Below are 14,619 nucleotides of genomic sequence, written 5' to 3'. Positions count from 1 at the left end.
TATTCCTCCTTTTATCTCAGTTTCAGTAATGCTCTGCATTATGAGTCTTAAGGCCTTTCCACACTGAGCGCGATGAGAAAACACGATGCCTGCACACTAGGTGGCGCTGACCAACAATGCATTTTTCCTCAGATATGTATCCACGTACATATGGATTTAACATCTAAATTATGATAAACAAAGTTTGGTTCTACACCAGAAAAACATCTATAATGCTTGCAAGAATAGGCTACATCCTAAAATATAATTAGAATTACAATTAGCATCAAGCTACACTTGAAAATGTATTTAATTTATTAATGTATTTGCTTACCCACTTTAAACCATCATCGAGTGCTTGTAATGACTTCCGATTTATAGTTGATTTTGATTCTATAGTAAGCATGAACTCTTTGTATGTTTAATAATGCTACACTGTTAATATTAGTCATAAATATCCTTTATTGCTATAAAAAATACCATGAGCTGCATACAAAACACATACAGAAAATATATCGTCATAATCATGTCTATCTGCTTTCATATTTCATGTGTAGAAAAATGTTTCACTTGAATGTTTCACACCTTTCAAGGCCTTTCCACACTGAGTGCGAAAAAGCAAAACGAATTTCGGACGCGATGTCGCGCTGGAATAAAACAACGGCTTCCTATGGATGCTTCCACACAGGCCGCGAACATTTGCGCACCGAAAATTTTTATTTTTTTTCCATCCAGTCTGACGAATGTTTTCAGTTTCGCAAAGCGAAAACACGGGCCGTCCAATAAGATTTGAGCTAGGATCGTGTGACTGCAGCAGCTGCTGTTGCACAAAAGGGTGCGAATGGTGGCGCTGTTTCGAAAACCTGTGTAAACAAAAAGAAGAGGAGTATCCTGGATAAGAGAGTGGATGCTGAGTTCCTGTTATCGTTGGTATTTCAGAACAGATTTATTCTCACATGTTCTTCATACAGAATGTATGTATGTGAGCTGTAGAGCGCTGTCCATTTTCTTCCACGTGCGCGAGTGTTATGAGTCGGAGCACTCTAGTCTAGATCTTCCGTATTTAAAAAAAAAAAAAAAAAAAAAGAAAATCGAGTGAAATTTTTCTACACATGAAATATGAAAGTTCAAGTTTATTTGTATAGCGCTTTTTACTATACAAATCGTTGCAAAGCAGCTCTACAGGAGATTAAGTTTCCACTATATATTTATATATTGTAGAACCTTAATATATTTAACTTATGGCAATATTTGGCAATTCTGTATGTTGGCATCCTCTGAGGGGTTGGCATCATCTTTCCTCAGGTGTTCGTCTCAGATCATTTAAGGGTTGGATCCAGACTGAAGCTTCTGTAATTCCTAACATCCCGTGGCAGAAACGGAGAAACAAATAGAGACATAATTAGCGTAGCTGCTGTTCCATCTAAGCAAAAATTATTTGTTCAACCCAAGCTAAAGAATAATAATAATGTACATTTGATCAGATATAACTGCAGTACAAGATTATAAGATGCATTATGTGAATGGTTGGCTAAAGAGATGTGTCTTTAATCTAGATTTAAACCGAGAGTGTGTCTGAACCCCGAACGTTATCAGGAAGGCTATTCCAGAGTTTGGGATCCAAATGTGAAAAAGCTCTACCTCCTTTAGTGGACTTTTTTAATAATAAATTTAGTGTGGTAGAAGACGAGTTAGGTACGCAGGAGCGAAACCATTTAGGGCCTTATAGGCAAGTAATAATATTTTGTAAATGATACGGAACTGAATAGGTAGCCAGTGCAGAGACTGTAAAATTGGGGTAATATGATCATATTTTCTTGACCTGGTAAGAACTCTAGCCGTCTTTTGGACTATCTGTAGCTTGTTTATTGAAGAAGCAGGACAAGCACCTAGCAGTGCATTACAATAGTCCAGTCTAGAGGTCATGAATGCATGAACTAGCTTTTCTGCATCAGAAACAGGTAGCATGTTTCGAAGCTTGGCAATATTTCTAAGATGAAAGAATGCTGTTTTTGTAACATGGGAAATATGATTTTCAAAGGACAAGTTGCTGTCTAATATAACACCCAGATTTTTTACTTTAGAGGACGTAACAGTACATCTGTCTAGTTGCAAATTGTAATCCAAGAGATTCTGTGTACTGTTTTTTGGTCCAATAAGTAATATCTCTGTCTTTTCTGAATTTAATAGGAGGAAATTATTGGTCAAACAATCTTTTACATTTTTTACACAATCTATTAGCTTAGTTTAGAAGTTTCATCTGGTCTTGTTGAGATATATAGTTGAGTATCATCAGCATAACAATGAAAACTAATCCCGTATTTTCTAAGCAAATAGACATGATTATGACGATATATTTTCTGTATGTTTTGTATGCAGCTCATTTTATTTTTTTATAGAAATAAAGGATGTTTATGACTAATATTAGCAGTGTAGCCTTATTAAACATACAAAGAGTGCATGTGTCTGCTTATTATTATAGAATCAAAATCAACTATAAATCAAAATTTGAAGTCATTACAAGCAGTCGATGATGGTTTAAAGTCGGTAAGCAAATACATTAATAAATTAAATACATTTTCAAGTGTAGCTTGATGCTAATTGTACTTCTAATTATATTTTAGGATGTAGCCTAATCTTGTAAGCATTATAGATAGCGTGTGTTTCTGGTGTAGAACCAAACTTTGTTTATTATAACTTATTTATAATTATAATTTAGATGTTAAATCCATATACGCGTTATATATCTGAGGAAAAATACATTGTTGTTCGGCGCCACCTAGCGTGCAGGCGTGAATTAGCAGAAGGCGAACATTCGTTTCGCGCTCGGTGTGAAAGCAACATTCGCGGGCGATTCGCCTCGCTTTTTCGCATCGCGCTCAGTGTGGAAAGGCCTTTACGCTGACTTGACTCAGACTAGTAGTATTTTGGTGTGTGTTGTATCCACCTCTGTTGGGACACATTGGTACGCTCACGGGCAACTTCAGGCCATTAATCTTGTTCTCTTTCTCTCTCTTTTTCTATCAGGCATTTTAACCTTCGGATGAAGAGGGACACCTCTCTCTTCGCTCCCGATCTGAAGCTGGAAGTTTCTGGAGTAGAGATTCCCTATGACACCTCTCACATTTACACTGGAGAAATTTACGGTGAGCATGGCACCTTTCCAGCACTCACACATGCACACACTTGTACATAAAGGCATGCATCCACCTCAACACACTTCCTGAGTTGCCACGGAAATGTGGCCTCCATCTATTGTATTTCTACAGTTTTTAAAGATGCAAAGTGATTATTTATTTTCTTTTTTTGTACAGCTTATGTATTGTATTATGTATTATGTAGAGAGTTATTAAGAAAGAGAGGATATAGTGAGAGAGAACTGCTTTTCTGGTGGGGTTGTCCTTTGATCCACAGAAAATGCCTCATAAATTTTTGGGGCAAAAGCACCCCATAATGATTGACCTGAACATAAGACGACACCCCTTTTTCCAGATGTACCTTTTGGAAAAAGGCTTTTTGAAAACCAAATCTTGTGTTTTACTGAGGGAGGGGAACTTTTTTTCTAAAATTATTTTCATATTGCATATTAAAAATTTTAATTTTTGTTTTGAAAGTATGGTAAATACTGGTAAAAATGTACCAACAATCACATTTAAAAATATACACTTTTTGATATACACCCATCTGAATTATGTAATATTTAGTCTATCCATCTCAGTAGCCTACCACAATTTTATCAACAGTAGAAGTGAAATCTTTTCGTAGTCTTCAAACGTGAGTAATGTCTTACGTTTTAAAATCACACAGGGGAAGTTTTTGGTCCCATCAGGCTAACATGACGGTCACAACTGTAAGCTTTTCTTTTTCTTTTGTTTTCACTCGTGATATTTACAACACACGTTACATTATGTATTTCATGGCACACTCGTTTTACTCGTATTTGGCACCACCTGTTGTTGTCGTTGTTGGTGTATTATTGACATGGCAAAGTCTAGTGTAGACCCTGAACCTAAGACGACTGCGTTTTTTCTGATGAATTTCCAAGAAAAAAACATTGTCTTATATTCGGGTCAATATGGTACTTTAAATGATGGACAGACTTGCCTACTGGAGGAAGAAAACTACTTTTCTCCCCTGACCCTAGTACTGACACATCCTTTCAGTCTCTGAATTGCTCTGAATGGATACATGTAATTTCCTGCTCACCACAGGATGATTCATAATAACTGGCATTGTCAGGAGATGACGCTCATGTGATCTGTTGATATGGGTGAGTGGATGACTTCAGGCCTGAGGAAGTGTACGTGGTTGAGGATTGTTCTGGACTGTTTATTTATTTATTGGAAGTAATACCTTTATTCACCAAGGGCATACAATTTAATGTTGTTGTTGTTATTATATTACTATGCCATTTCAGTGACACATTTGACATTATGAAATATTGACTACATTTAAGGACATTTTTGTCAGCAGACAAAAACTGTAAAACACTTTTTACATTTTCAGCTCTTCTACAATTTGGACACAATTTTTCAAAAATGTTTGAAATGAAAAAGCCCTTAAACGTACAAATGTTCATATTTTACTTCATCATTTGACTTGTTCTCAGCTTTCCTCTCACTCCCCCTCTCTCTTTCTCCCCCTTTGTTATCCATTAGCACTCTTTGTACTCTCTAAAGCAGTGGTTGGCAATAGGCAGCCCGCGTGCCAAAACTGGTCAATAATATCTGGTCCGCGCCCGCAGCCAGACCATTTTTATAGCGGCTGGTTCTGAATTAGATCTGACATGACAGCAACAGTTACTCACATTCAGAGTATGTGAGCAGAGCGTGGAGTGGAGCGGTGTGATTTTTGAATGGAGCGAGGAGCGGATTTTTTAAAAACCGGAGCGTCATGGTTTTCACTCGCTCCAAGAGCACTCCACCACCACTCCATGCCGAGTACAATTCATGCCAACAGCCCGTAATGTATCTGCATATTTAGCAATAATTCACATGTTAAACATATTTAGCTAACTAGATAGAAAAGGATCACTCAAATCAGAAAGAATGTGAAGGCTATGACTGCAGTGGACATGAGCAGGAAGTTATAGTTCTCAAGGAATTTATTTGTTCCTTCTGAAGATTTTCAGCTGACAGCTGACTTTTTTTTTTCTCAGAATTGCATGATATGAACTCAATTGCGATTTAAAAAGTCATAATTCTGAGATATAAACTCGCAATTCTGAGAACATATCAGTCTTTTCCCCCCTCAAAACTGGACTTTAACTCGCAATTCTGACTTTATAACTCTCAATTGCGAGTTTATATCTCACAATTCTGTGAAAAAAAAAGTCAAAATTAAGAGATATAAAGTTGCAATAACCTTTTGTTTTTTGTTTTTTTTCAGAGGCGGAAACGGGCTTCCATAGAACTGTGATATTTCAAACATACTGAAATACTTTAGACGCGGAGCGGCGTTTCTGATATCAATTAATAAATGCTAAATGATATTAATAAATGCTCGGAGCGCGGCGGGGAAATTGTTGACGCTCCTCTCCTCTCACATACTCTAATCGGACACCACCACACAAATGTGGCTTTTTGTTAATGACTGTCGCAGGATTTTACACAGAGTAACAGCTCACTACCAGTTACAAAATACACTGTAACAGTCAGTCACAGGCAATTCTGGTTGCATTTTTCATTAATTAATATTTTAAATTATCCTTTGACTATGTTCTGGCCCGCCATCCAGTGGTGAAATGTTTTTTTTTGGGGCCCGATACCAAACTTACTTGCCGTCTCCTGCTCTAAAGGATAAACATTTTGCTCCGTGCTTAATCTTGTAACCTCTAATATTCACAAAAGAGTTTGAAGTAGGCCGGATGGCTCTGCACGGTATTCTCTGTGAAATGAATGGCAATGACATTGACATTAACAGCCGTTCTTTCATTAGCGTTTCCCTTTTGGGCTCTCTTTTTTTTTTTTTTACTCTGAAGGGGATTTCATCTCTAGACATGTCCTTCTCATTACCCACCAGAGGTCAATACACCAGAGGTCAATACACCAGAGGTCAATTGACCTGGTAAAGGTCAAGAGTTCTGCTTTACAAATTCAGTTATTACTATTGACTTAATAATTATAAATTATATATTTGGAGAAGTATATTGTGCCAATATATTAATATATCTTTGCTGTTGTTTGTTTTATGTTCTTGCATGTCTTCATGCTTAACCTCGTCAGTTTTTTATTCTGTGAACGAGAGAGCAGAAGGTTAGGGAGGGATTGAGGAGGGCAGTAGTTTAATATTACACAGGGTGTGAGAGTGAATCTCCTTTCTGTTATTATCAGTTTTCGGGATGAAAAGTTCAAGAGCTTTCAGAGCTTGTTCCTTTCTGAAAAAAGAAACCGGATTGCAGGTTTTTCCTCTGTGCCTGAGAAACAGCCAAAACACACTCCCAAACTTTCCCATAGCCTTTTAACCGTGATAGCAGACAGCTCTGGTAAATCCCAGTGAACTTCTTTTTTTCTTTCAGAATGTTTTATTTTAAAGCACTAGTGGTGCTTGTAAGATCCAACACTAGTGAAGCATTAAAAGAGTCTCTTTCATTTGTCTTGGTCTAGAATTTCAAACAAGCCAAAATGATGACTTGACAGTTTGGCTTAAGATGTCTACAACATTATAGACAACAGTTTCTTTTCTTGGCCTGTTCTGTTGGTTCCATGCTTTATTATTTTAGGGTTCATGTACGCACATGTGGAACTTGGCAATCTGTTTTGAAATTGAACTAGAACTTTCCAGGATATGCTGTCGGTCTAGGAAGCTCCACCCCTTCGTTTTTCTGTACTGCACTTTAAATTTTGATGTAGTTCAGTTTCATTGTTCCCCAATGGTAAAATAACTTCCCCAGCCCCTCAAAACCTTCAAACCTTGACTGTTAATGCATTTAAAAATGGTATAGTAAATCTGTATAATGGTTTACCTTTTATTTATTTATTTTTTATTGAAATTCTCTACACAATTTAACACGTTTTTTATTTTTATAGATATATATTGTGAGATGGCCTATAGCATCTTTACCTGAATAATACATCTATAAATATTTTGAAATAGACTCAGTATGTTTGAATAATAATTGTAGTTACATCTTATTTATAACTTGGGCGTTAGTGCAGTAACGAAATAAGAATTTAATTATTATTTCTTTGTTGGTGTACTATCTCACTTTAGTTCTTGGTTCTGGATGGTATTTTTTCAACTTTTCAGACAATTAATGCCTCCTTAGGACTAGTCAATTTTTTTCTCCTTATTTGTTACTCACTTTGGTTAAAAGCATTTCCTAAATGATTGAGTGTAAATATTGATGTCTATCTGCGTACTGTTGTGGTACAGCACTAGATGAAGTAAAATCTGTAGATGAAGAACAGGTCTGCTTTGACTGTCAGAGACAGTAGCCGGGTTGCTGGGCTCATTACCATTCTAAAGGTCTAGCTCAGATGAATGACTGGATCATAATAAGGAAACTTCTCTTTATACATTGCCCTTCTGTCATATTTCACAACATTCCCTCAGTCTGCCAGCATAGAGAGAGAGCTGTTTCGGACTGACTTTACAGTTCCCTTTGCTGGTCTTTAATCTTTGGTTTGTTTTTATCTTGCAGGTGAGAAGGGCACTGTGACCCATGGCTCTATCGTGGATGGGAAATTTGAGGGTTTCATTAAGAGCCATCAGGGCACATACTACGTAGAACCCTCGGAGAGATACCTCAAAGACCAGAATGTGCCCTACCACTCAGTCATGTACCATGAGGATGACATCGGTGAGCTAATATTGGCATTGGAATGACCTACAGCATATCCTTAATCATCTCTTATTTAATGTTTTACTGTGTCCAGCTTGCTGACCATGTTTCTGTATATAGTGTTGATATAGTTTCTGTGGTTTAGATAATATAGATACATTTAGAAAACAAACTCGTTTTGTACAATGCCATTAAAGGTTAGTCCGTAAGGTTTTTGAAAGAAGTCTCTTATGCTCATCAAGGCTGCATTGATTGATCAGAAATACAGTAAAAAGGATAATATTGTGAAATATTAATAACTTTTTAATTAAAATATTTTAATTAAATGTATTCTTTTGACTGCAATATTCCTACTGTTCATCAATTTAATGCATCCTTGCTGATTAAAAATATGTATTTCTTTCAAAAACAACTGACCACAAAACTTTTGAGTGGTGGTGTGTATATATATATATATGTATGTGTATATATATATATATATATATATATATATATATATATATATGTATATATGTATATATGTATATATCAATTTTCTAAGGGTGATAAGTTTGTTTTTGTTTTTTTTAAGATTGGCCAGTTGTATGGAGTCATTTTAATGCCTTATATATTTGCAAGAGAATTTAAGCATTGCGAAAGAAAATAAAGTTTTGCAAATGAAAATGAAAGTATTGAGAGAAATAAATATGCTTTTTGTTAACAAAAATTAAGTATTGCGAGAAAAAAATAAGTTCTGCAACCAAAAATAAAGAATTGCAAAATATAAATGAAACAGAGCAAAAGCAATGATTTTGCAATACATATTTTCTTTACAATGCTGCTTTTATTTTGCGTTTCAGTCAAGTTTGAGCTTGCGATACCGTTTTCCCCTTTGCGCTTCACGTTTCTGCGCGTCTCACTTTGTGCCACTGTTTTGACATGGGGGTGGAGTCAAGGGACAGGCGTGTACAACAGCCCTGGGCATGCCTCCCTGGAAGTGACGTCATCGGCCCGAGAAGCAGATCACAACTAATCCAGTCATTGAGCAGAGGCATGCGGGTGGATCGTTTCCTTTTATTCACAAGCTTTAAAACAAACATGCATGTTTTCATTTTATTAACAAATGTATGTATTAAAAATCTTTTGCAATGCTTTAATTCTCTTGCAAATATATATGGCATTAAATTGATTCCATACAGTTGCTCAAGTCATTTTTAAATGCTTTAAATAAGCTTTCAGCATAATCCATTTTATGCACTGTAAAGATCCATATCAAGCTTGCTTCTTTTGACTGATAAATGAAAGCATCTGAGTGAGTCTGTCTCCAATCTGATGTTCTGAGACTCTCCCAACACTGTAAAAAAAATTAAAAAGTTGAGCCAACTTAAAATTAAGGCAACCAGCTTCAGCAGATTTTTGAGTTTTCTCAACTTGTTGTTTTAAATTTATACAACAAAGTTGAGAATCTCCTACAAAAATAAGTTGAGAGAACTCACAAATCTGCAAAAAGCTGGTTGCCTTAATTTTAAATTGGCTCAACTTTTCTTTTTTTCTTTTTTTTTTACAGTGAAGTATGATGAGCTGTTATAATGGCTGGATTATGGAATTGGTTTCAAATTGCATGTTTTGATTGCTTTTGGATGGAAAAGTGCTGTTATTAGAATTGCATTACATTATGATGTTCATTATAATCTTTTGGAAAGGTGTTTTGGATCATAAGCATGAAATTGAATGAATCAGTGTAATACAAAGCATTATCACACAAATAAAGCAATTAGGACACAGCAAAATGCAGAGCGTTCCCCCTTTTCCCCTTAAGCAGACTAGGCACAGGCTATAAACAAGCTTGAGGCTTGTAGTTTGCACCAGACCTTACTGTCTTTTGTCTTACTCTCTCTATCTTGCATTGTCACTCTCTCACCCTCTCAATCAAACATAGTGGTGCACTTTTCCAGCTCAACATGCTGATAAAGCCTCTTAAATACTAGTGTATGTCATCGTCACCTATTATAATATCCTCAAGTAAAATAAATAATAGAAAGTGACAGCCTGTCAAAGATTAGCAGCTTGGTATCTGGTACACTTTCCTCTTTATATAAAGAGTCTATACATTACTGTTCAAAAGTTTGGGGCAGTAGTATTATTTATTTTATTAATTTGTTTATTTTTTTTAATAAATTAATACTTTTATTGTGCAAAGATGTAATAAATTGTCCAAAAGTGACAGTAAAGACATTTATAATGCAACAAAAGAATTCTATTTCAAATATTCTTTCGAACATTCTTTCCTTTCCAACTTTGTATTCATCAAAGATGTATCACAGTTTCTACTTCTGTTTTAAGCATTGATACGAAGAAATATCAGAATCAGAATGAGCTTTATTGCCAGGTATGTTTGCACATACGAGGAATTTGTTTTAGTGACCGAGACAGCAACAGGACAGGACACAGATAATAAAATATTAAAATAAATAATAAAATAATGTACAAATATACAAAAATGGACAATGTGCCAAATAGCACAAACACAATATACAAAATAGACAATTCGGTATGTACAGGTATGTTAGGTGCAAATTTGAAATGCAATAAGTATGTGTGTAAAATAAAAATAAAAAGTATGATAGTGTTGTGCGTTTCATGTTTATTGTTAAGAGTTCAAGTATTCATGAGAGAAGAAACTGAGGGAAGAAACCGTTCATGTGTCTGGTCGTTCTGGAGCTCAGTGCTCTGTAGCGTCGGCCAGACGGCAACAGTTCAAAGAGGGAGTGTGCTGGATGTGAGGGGTCCAGAGTGATTTTACCAGCCCTTTTGCTCACTCTGGATAAGTACAGTTCTTGGAGAGTGGGGAGGGTTGTACCAATGATTCGCTCAGCAGTCCGGACCACCCTCTGTAGTCTGGTCAGATTTGGTAGCTGAGCTGAACCAGACAGTTATTGAAGTGCAGAGGACAGATTCAGTGATGGCGGAGTAGAACTGTTTCAGCAAGTCCTGTGGCAGGTTGAACTTCCTCAGCTGGCGAAGAAAGTACAACCTCTGCTGGGCCTTTTTCACAATAGAGTCAGTGTGAATGTTCCACTTCAGATCCTGAGAAATTGTGGGGCCCAGGAACCTGAATGACTCCACTGCAGTCACAGTGCTGTTCATGATGGTGAGTTGGGGGAGTGCAGGGGGGTTTCTCCTGAAGTCCACAATCATCTCCACAGTTTTGAGCGTGTTGAGCTCCAGGTTGTTAAGACTGCACCAGACAGCCAGCTCCTTGACCTCCTGTCTGTAAGCAGACTCGTTACCGTCCTGAATGAGACCAATCAGTGTGGTGTCGTCTGCAAACTTCAAGAACTTGACAGAGGGGTCTTTAGATGTGCAGTCGTTGGTGTAGAGGGAGAAGAGCAGTGGGGAGAGAACGCAGCCCTGAGGAGCTCAAGCGCTGATGGTTCGGGTGCTGGATGTGTATTTTCCCAGCCTCACTAGCTGCTGCCTGTCTGTCAGGAAGCTGTTGATCCACTGATAGACGGAGGTGGGCACGGAAAGCTGAGTTAGTTTGGGCAGGAGGAGGTTTGGAATGATAGTGTTAAAGGCCGAGCTGAAGTCCACAAACAGGATCCTCACATAAGTCCCTGGTCTGTCCAGGTGTTGCAGTGTGTAATGCGGTCCCATGTTGACTGCATGGGGGCCAGCTGGATTTCAGACAGGCTGGTGTCACACCGTCTGGGCCTGGTGCCTGCCTTCTCTTGTTCTTTTTGAAGACCTGGCGCACATCATCTTCTCTTATCTGCAGTTCAGGTGTGGTGGAGAGGGGGGTTGCAGGAGGTGTGAAATGGTGTTTTTTCAAACCTACAATAGAACTCATTAAGATCGTCTGCCAGTTGTTGATACTCCACAGTGCTGGGGGATGGTGTCTTGTAAGATTAAAACTCCTAGCACCAAATCAGCATATTAGAATGATCTCCTAGCACCAAATCAGCATATTAGAATGATTTCTGAAGGATCATGTGACACTGAAGACTAGGGATGCACGATATTATTGGACTGATATCGTAATCGGCCGATAATGGCTTTAAATGTAAATATCGGCATCAGCCCGATATGAAATATTATGCTGTAACAGTAATAGCACGTGCAGCGGCAGCAATGTCAGCCTCCCCCGGGTCCTAAAGAATTGAAGGAAAATATGCAACGTTGCTTGGTGATTTTGCTTTGGAATCTTTAACTCGATTTTTTTCTCGAAATCAGATCTGCTGCTTCTATTGCCTTCAAACAGCTGTAGCTCAGTCATTTTTTTTTGGCCGATTCCAAAAAGTCATATATCATTTTGAAGGTAATTTTGGAGAATGTGAAAATTATAAAGAACTTATTTTTGAAAATTTGCGCATTCCAGCTCATTTTGCCAGCACGGGTCACATATCAGTATCGGTATCGGCCAAAATTAGTTGAAAAATATCGGCATATCTGATATCGGCAAAAATTCAATATCGTGCATCCCGACTGAAGTAATGGCTGCTGAAAATTCAGCTTTGCCATCACAGGAGTAAATTACATTTTAAAATAGTAATTTTAAAATACAGTTTAATATTTCAGAATATTGCTGGCTTATTGTATTTTTGAATAAAATAAATAAAGTCTTGGTGAGAGTAAGAGACTTTTAAAAACATAAAAAAATTGTAATGTCTGAAATGTAGTGTACATGCACTTATAAAGTGGATTATTCTGGTGCTCGATGCTGATTGGTTAATATAGCACTCAAATGTATAGCCTAGTTCACCTGTTTGCTAAAGGCCTCTTAGCTATGTGTATCACTGTTAGGGAAGATTCTGGCATTGTTTACTCACCCTCATGTCATTCCATTCATTGTTGCTTCTTTTCACCTTTCTTCTGTGGAACACAGAGGAAGATATTTTGTTAAAAAAAAATAAAAAATGTCAATGGTCCAGTATTTATTGTTGTTTGAACACTCACTACCAGAAAATATTCCTTTATGTTCCACAAAAGAAAGGACATCATACAGGTTTAGAACAATATGAAGGTGAGTAAATGATGACAGAATTTTCATTTTTCTTTAAGAGAATGCATTACAATATTGGACACGCAACAAGGAAACTTGCATCTGCTGATTATAGTATTAACAGCATGTACAGTACTAGTGCAAAAGTAAATTAAGTGTCTTTTCCACACTCCTCTGTCAATTCTAGTACTTTGAAGTGATGAAGTGCTCAGTAGCACTATCAGCTGTGGGAGGAACTAATTCCAGCTCACACACATATGCTGCTTACACGCTGGGTTTGTGCATGCACAGTAAGTTAGAGAGTTTATCATCATTAAAGAGAGCTAATTAATGTATGTTCACTGCAAGTGTGGATGAGGTCAGATAGAGACAGTGAGCTTATATCTATGGGAAGGAAATAGAAAGAGTTAATTGTGGCTGACAAAAGTCTATTGAAGCACAAGGACAGAGGTCAGAAGGAGGGCAGCTGGAGATGGGAGTGAACTATGGATCACTCATTAGCTCATGCAAGGCTCAGAATGTTTCCTGTGGGTATGTTTCTCCACTTTGAGGAAAACCTCACTGAACATTTAAATGATAAAATCCAAAATTGTGAAGAATATAATTGACCATATTTAGTCTTGGTTTCAGTCAATTTCTAGAATTAGGCCTAGAATTATTTATTATCTCATTTGGCTGCTGTTCTTAATCACCGACTTGTGGGAAATGATTCTCACTTGAGTAATTTAATGCTCCAGTAGAGCTTAAGTCAAACTCCTGGAGGCTGCTGTAAACAGAGACCTTACACAATCACAGATATATCCCTTTGAGAAAGCATGAAATTCATAATTTCATCTACATGCATTCATTACAGTGAATACATCTACTGTACTGTATTGATGCAGATTAATGATAAATAGTTTTTTTTTATTTTTTTCAGGAAGTCTTTGTTTTCCTGTAGGTGATTTTTTCCAAGTGGGACATGTTCCTGCTCAACATCCTTTTGGTGCTGGGAAAAATTCCTTTCAACCAAGATTTTAGGGTTAGGTTTAGGGCTGGCACAATTCTTAATAACCCGGCATTAGCCTCTAACAATTCCACTCATCCTACGATACCTTCTCGCAAGGGGTTGTTCCAATACCAGCACCTTGCGGAAGTCATCCAGCTTAGGTTGACCACTATGGAGTTTTTTGAAAATTTGAATCTGGTTTTGTTGCATATTTTAGTAAACTCAGTCATCAAGGTATGGGTTGTTAACTCTGAAACAGTACACTTCCCACTTGGGACAACCTCTCACAGCCACAGCTTGCATTTCTGAGTAGTTGTTTGTCAGTTTAGCTTATGTTGTGGTGTTGTTTTGCGGGTTTATTACTCAGTTAAAATCTGTCAGTGCATAAATAATTTTCACTGAAACAATCCTCTTTTTTATTGTTCATTTTTCTCAAGAGTAAAAGACGAATCTGAGATTTTAGCTAAAAGCTCGCCATGCTTCCATTTTAGATTACTTTGACAAGTCAGAGACTTTTCTCATCTCAGAAAAAAGATTTTGGTTCTCTCCTCGAGGCACTTGTCATTTCCTTTTATACTCATTTCCTCTAGACAGATGTCTCTCTTGTTCTGCCCAACATAGATTTGCAGTTGAATGGGGCTGCATTCAGTGTAGGACAATAAAAACCTCACAGAGAAGAAATGGAATTGTTGTGATCAGAGATCAGAGTCATAGTCTTTCCTTAACTACCACAAAGAACCTTCAGCTACATACATATTCTCTTCTCCTCCAGGCCCTCACCTGACAGAGCACATTTCGATGACTCATTGTCTGGACATGTTAACATTATTCCACAACAGTCAGTTCCTGCTTGAAGAAAACAAGTTCTCTCAGGAGCATGAGAGATGT

General features: G+C 37.2%; 1 protein-coding gene across 2 annotated transcripts in view; it reads left to right on the top strand.

Annotated features, from left to right (window-relative positions):
* Nucleotides 1-14,619, top strand: part of LOC306873113 (disintegrin and metalloproteinase domain-containing protein 10-like) — a 65,136-nt gene that overhangs the window by 33,561 nt on the left and 16,956 nt on the right. For both annotated transcript variants that reach the window (XM_079422155.1, XM_079422154.1), the window contains exons 3-4: nt 3,007-3,125; nt 7,622-7,780. In XM_079422155.1, the coding sequence (XP_079278281.1) occupies nt 3,007-3,125; nt 7,622-7,780 (278 nt within the window). The remainder of the gene's footprint in view (nt 1-3,006; nt 3,126-7,621; nt 7,781-14,619) is intronic.

This window comes from Barbus barbus (genome assembly GCF_936440315.1).
Source record: "Barbus barbus genome assembly, chromosome: 1".
NCBI lineage: Eukaryota > Metazoa > Chordata > Actinopteri > Cypriniformes > Cyprinidae > Barbus > Barbus barbus.
This window is presented reverse-complemented; position numbering and strand designations above follow the sequence as displayed.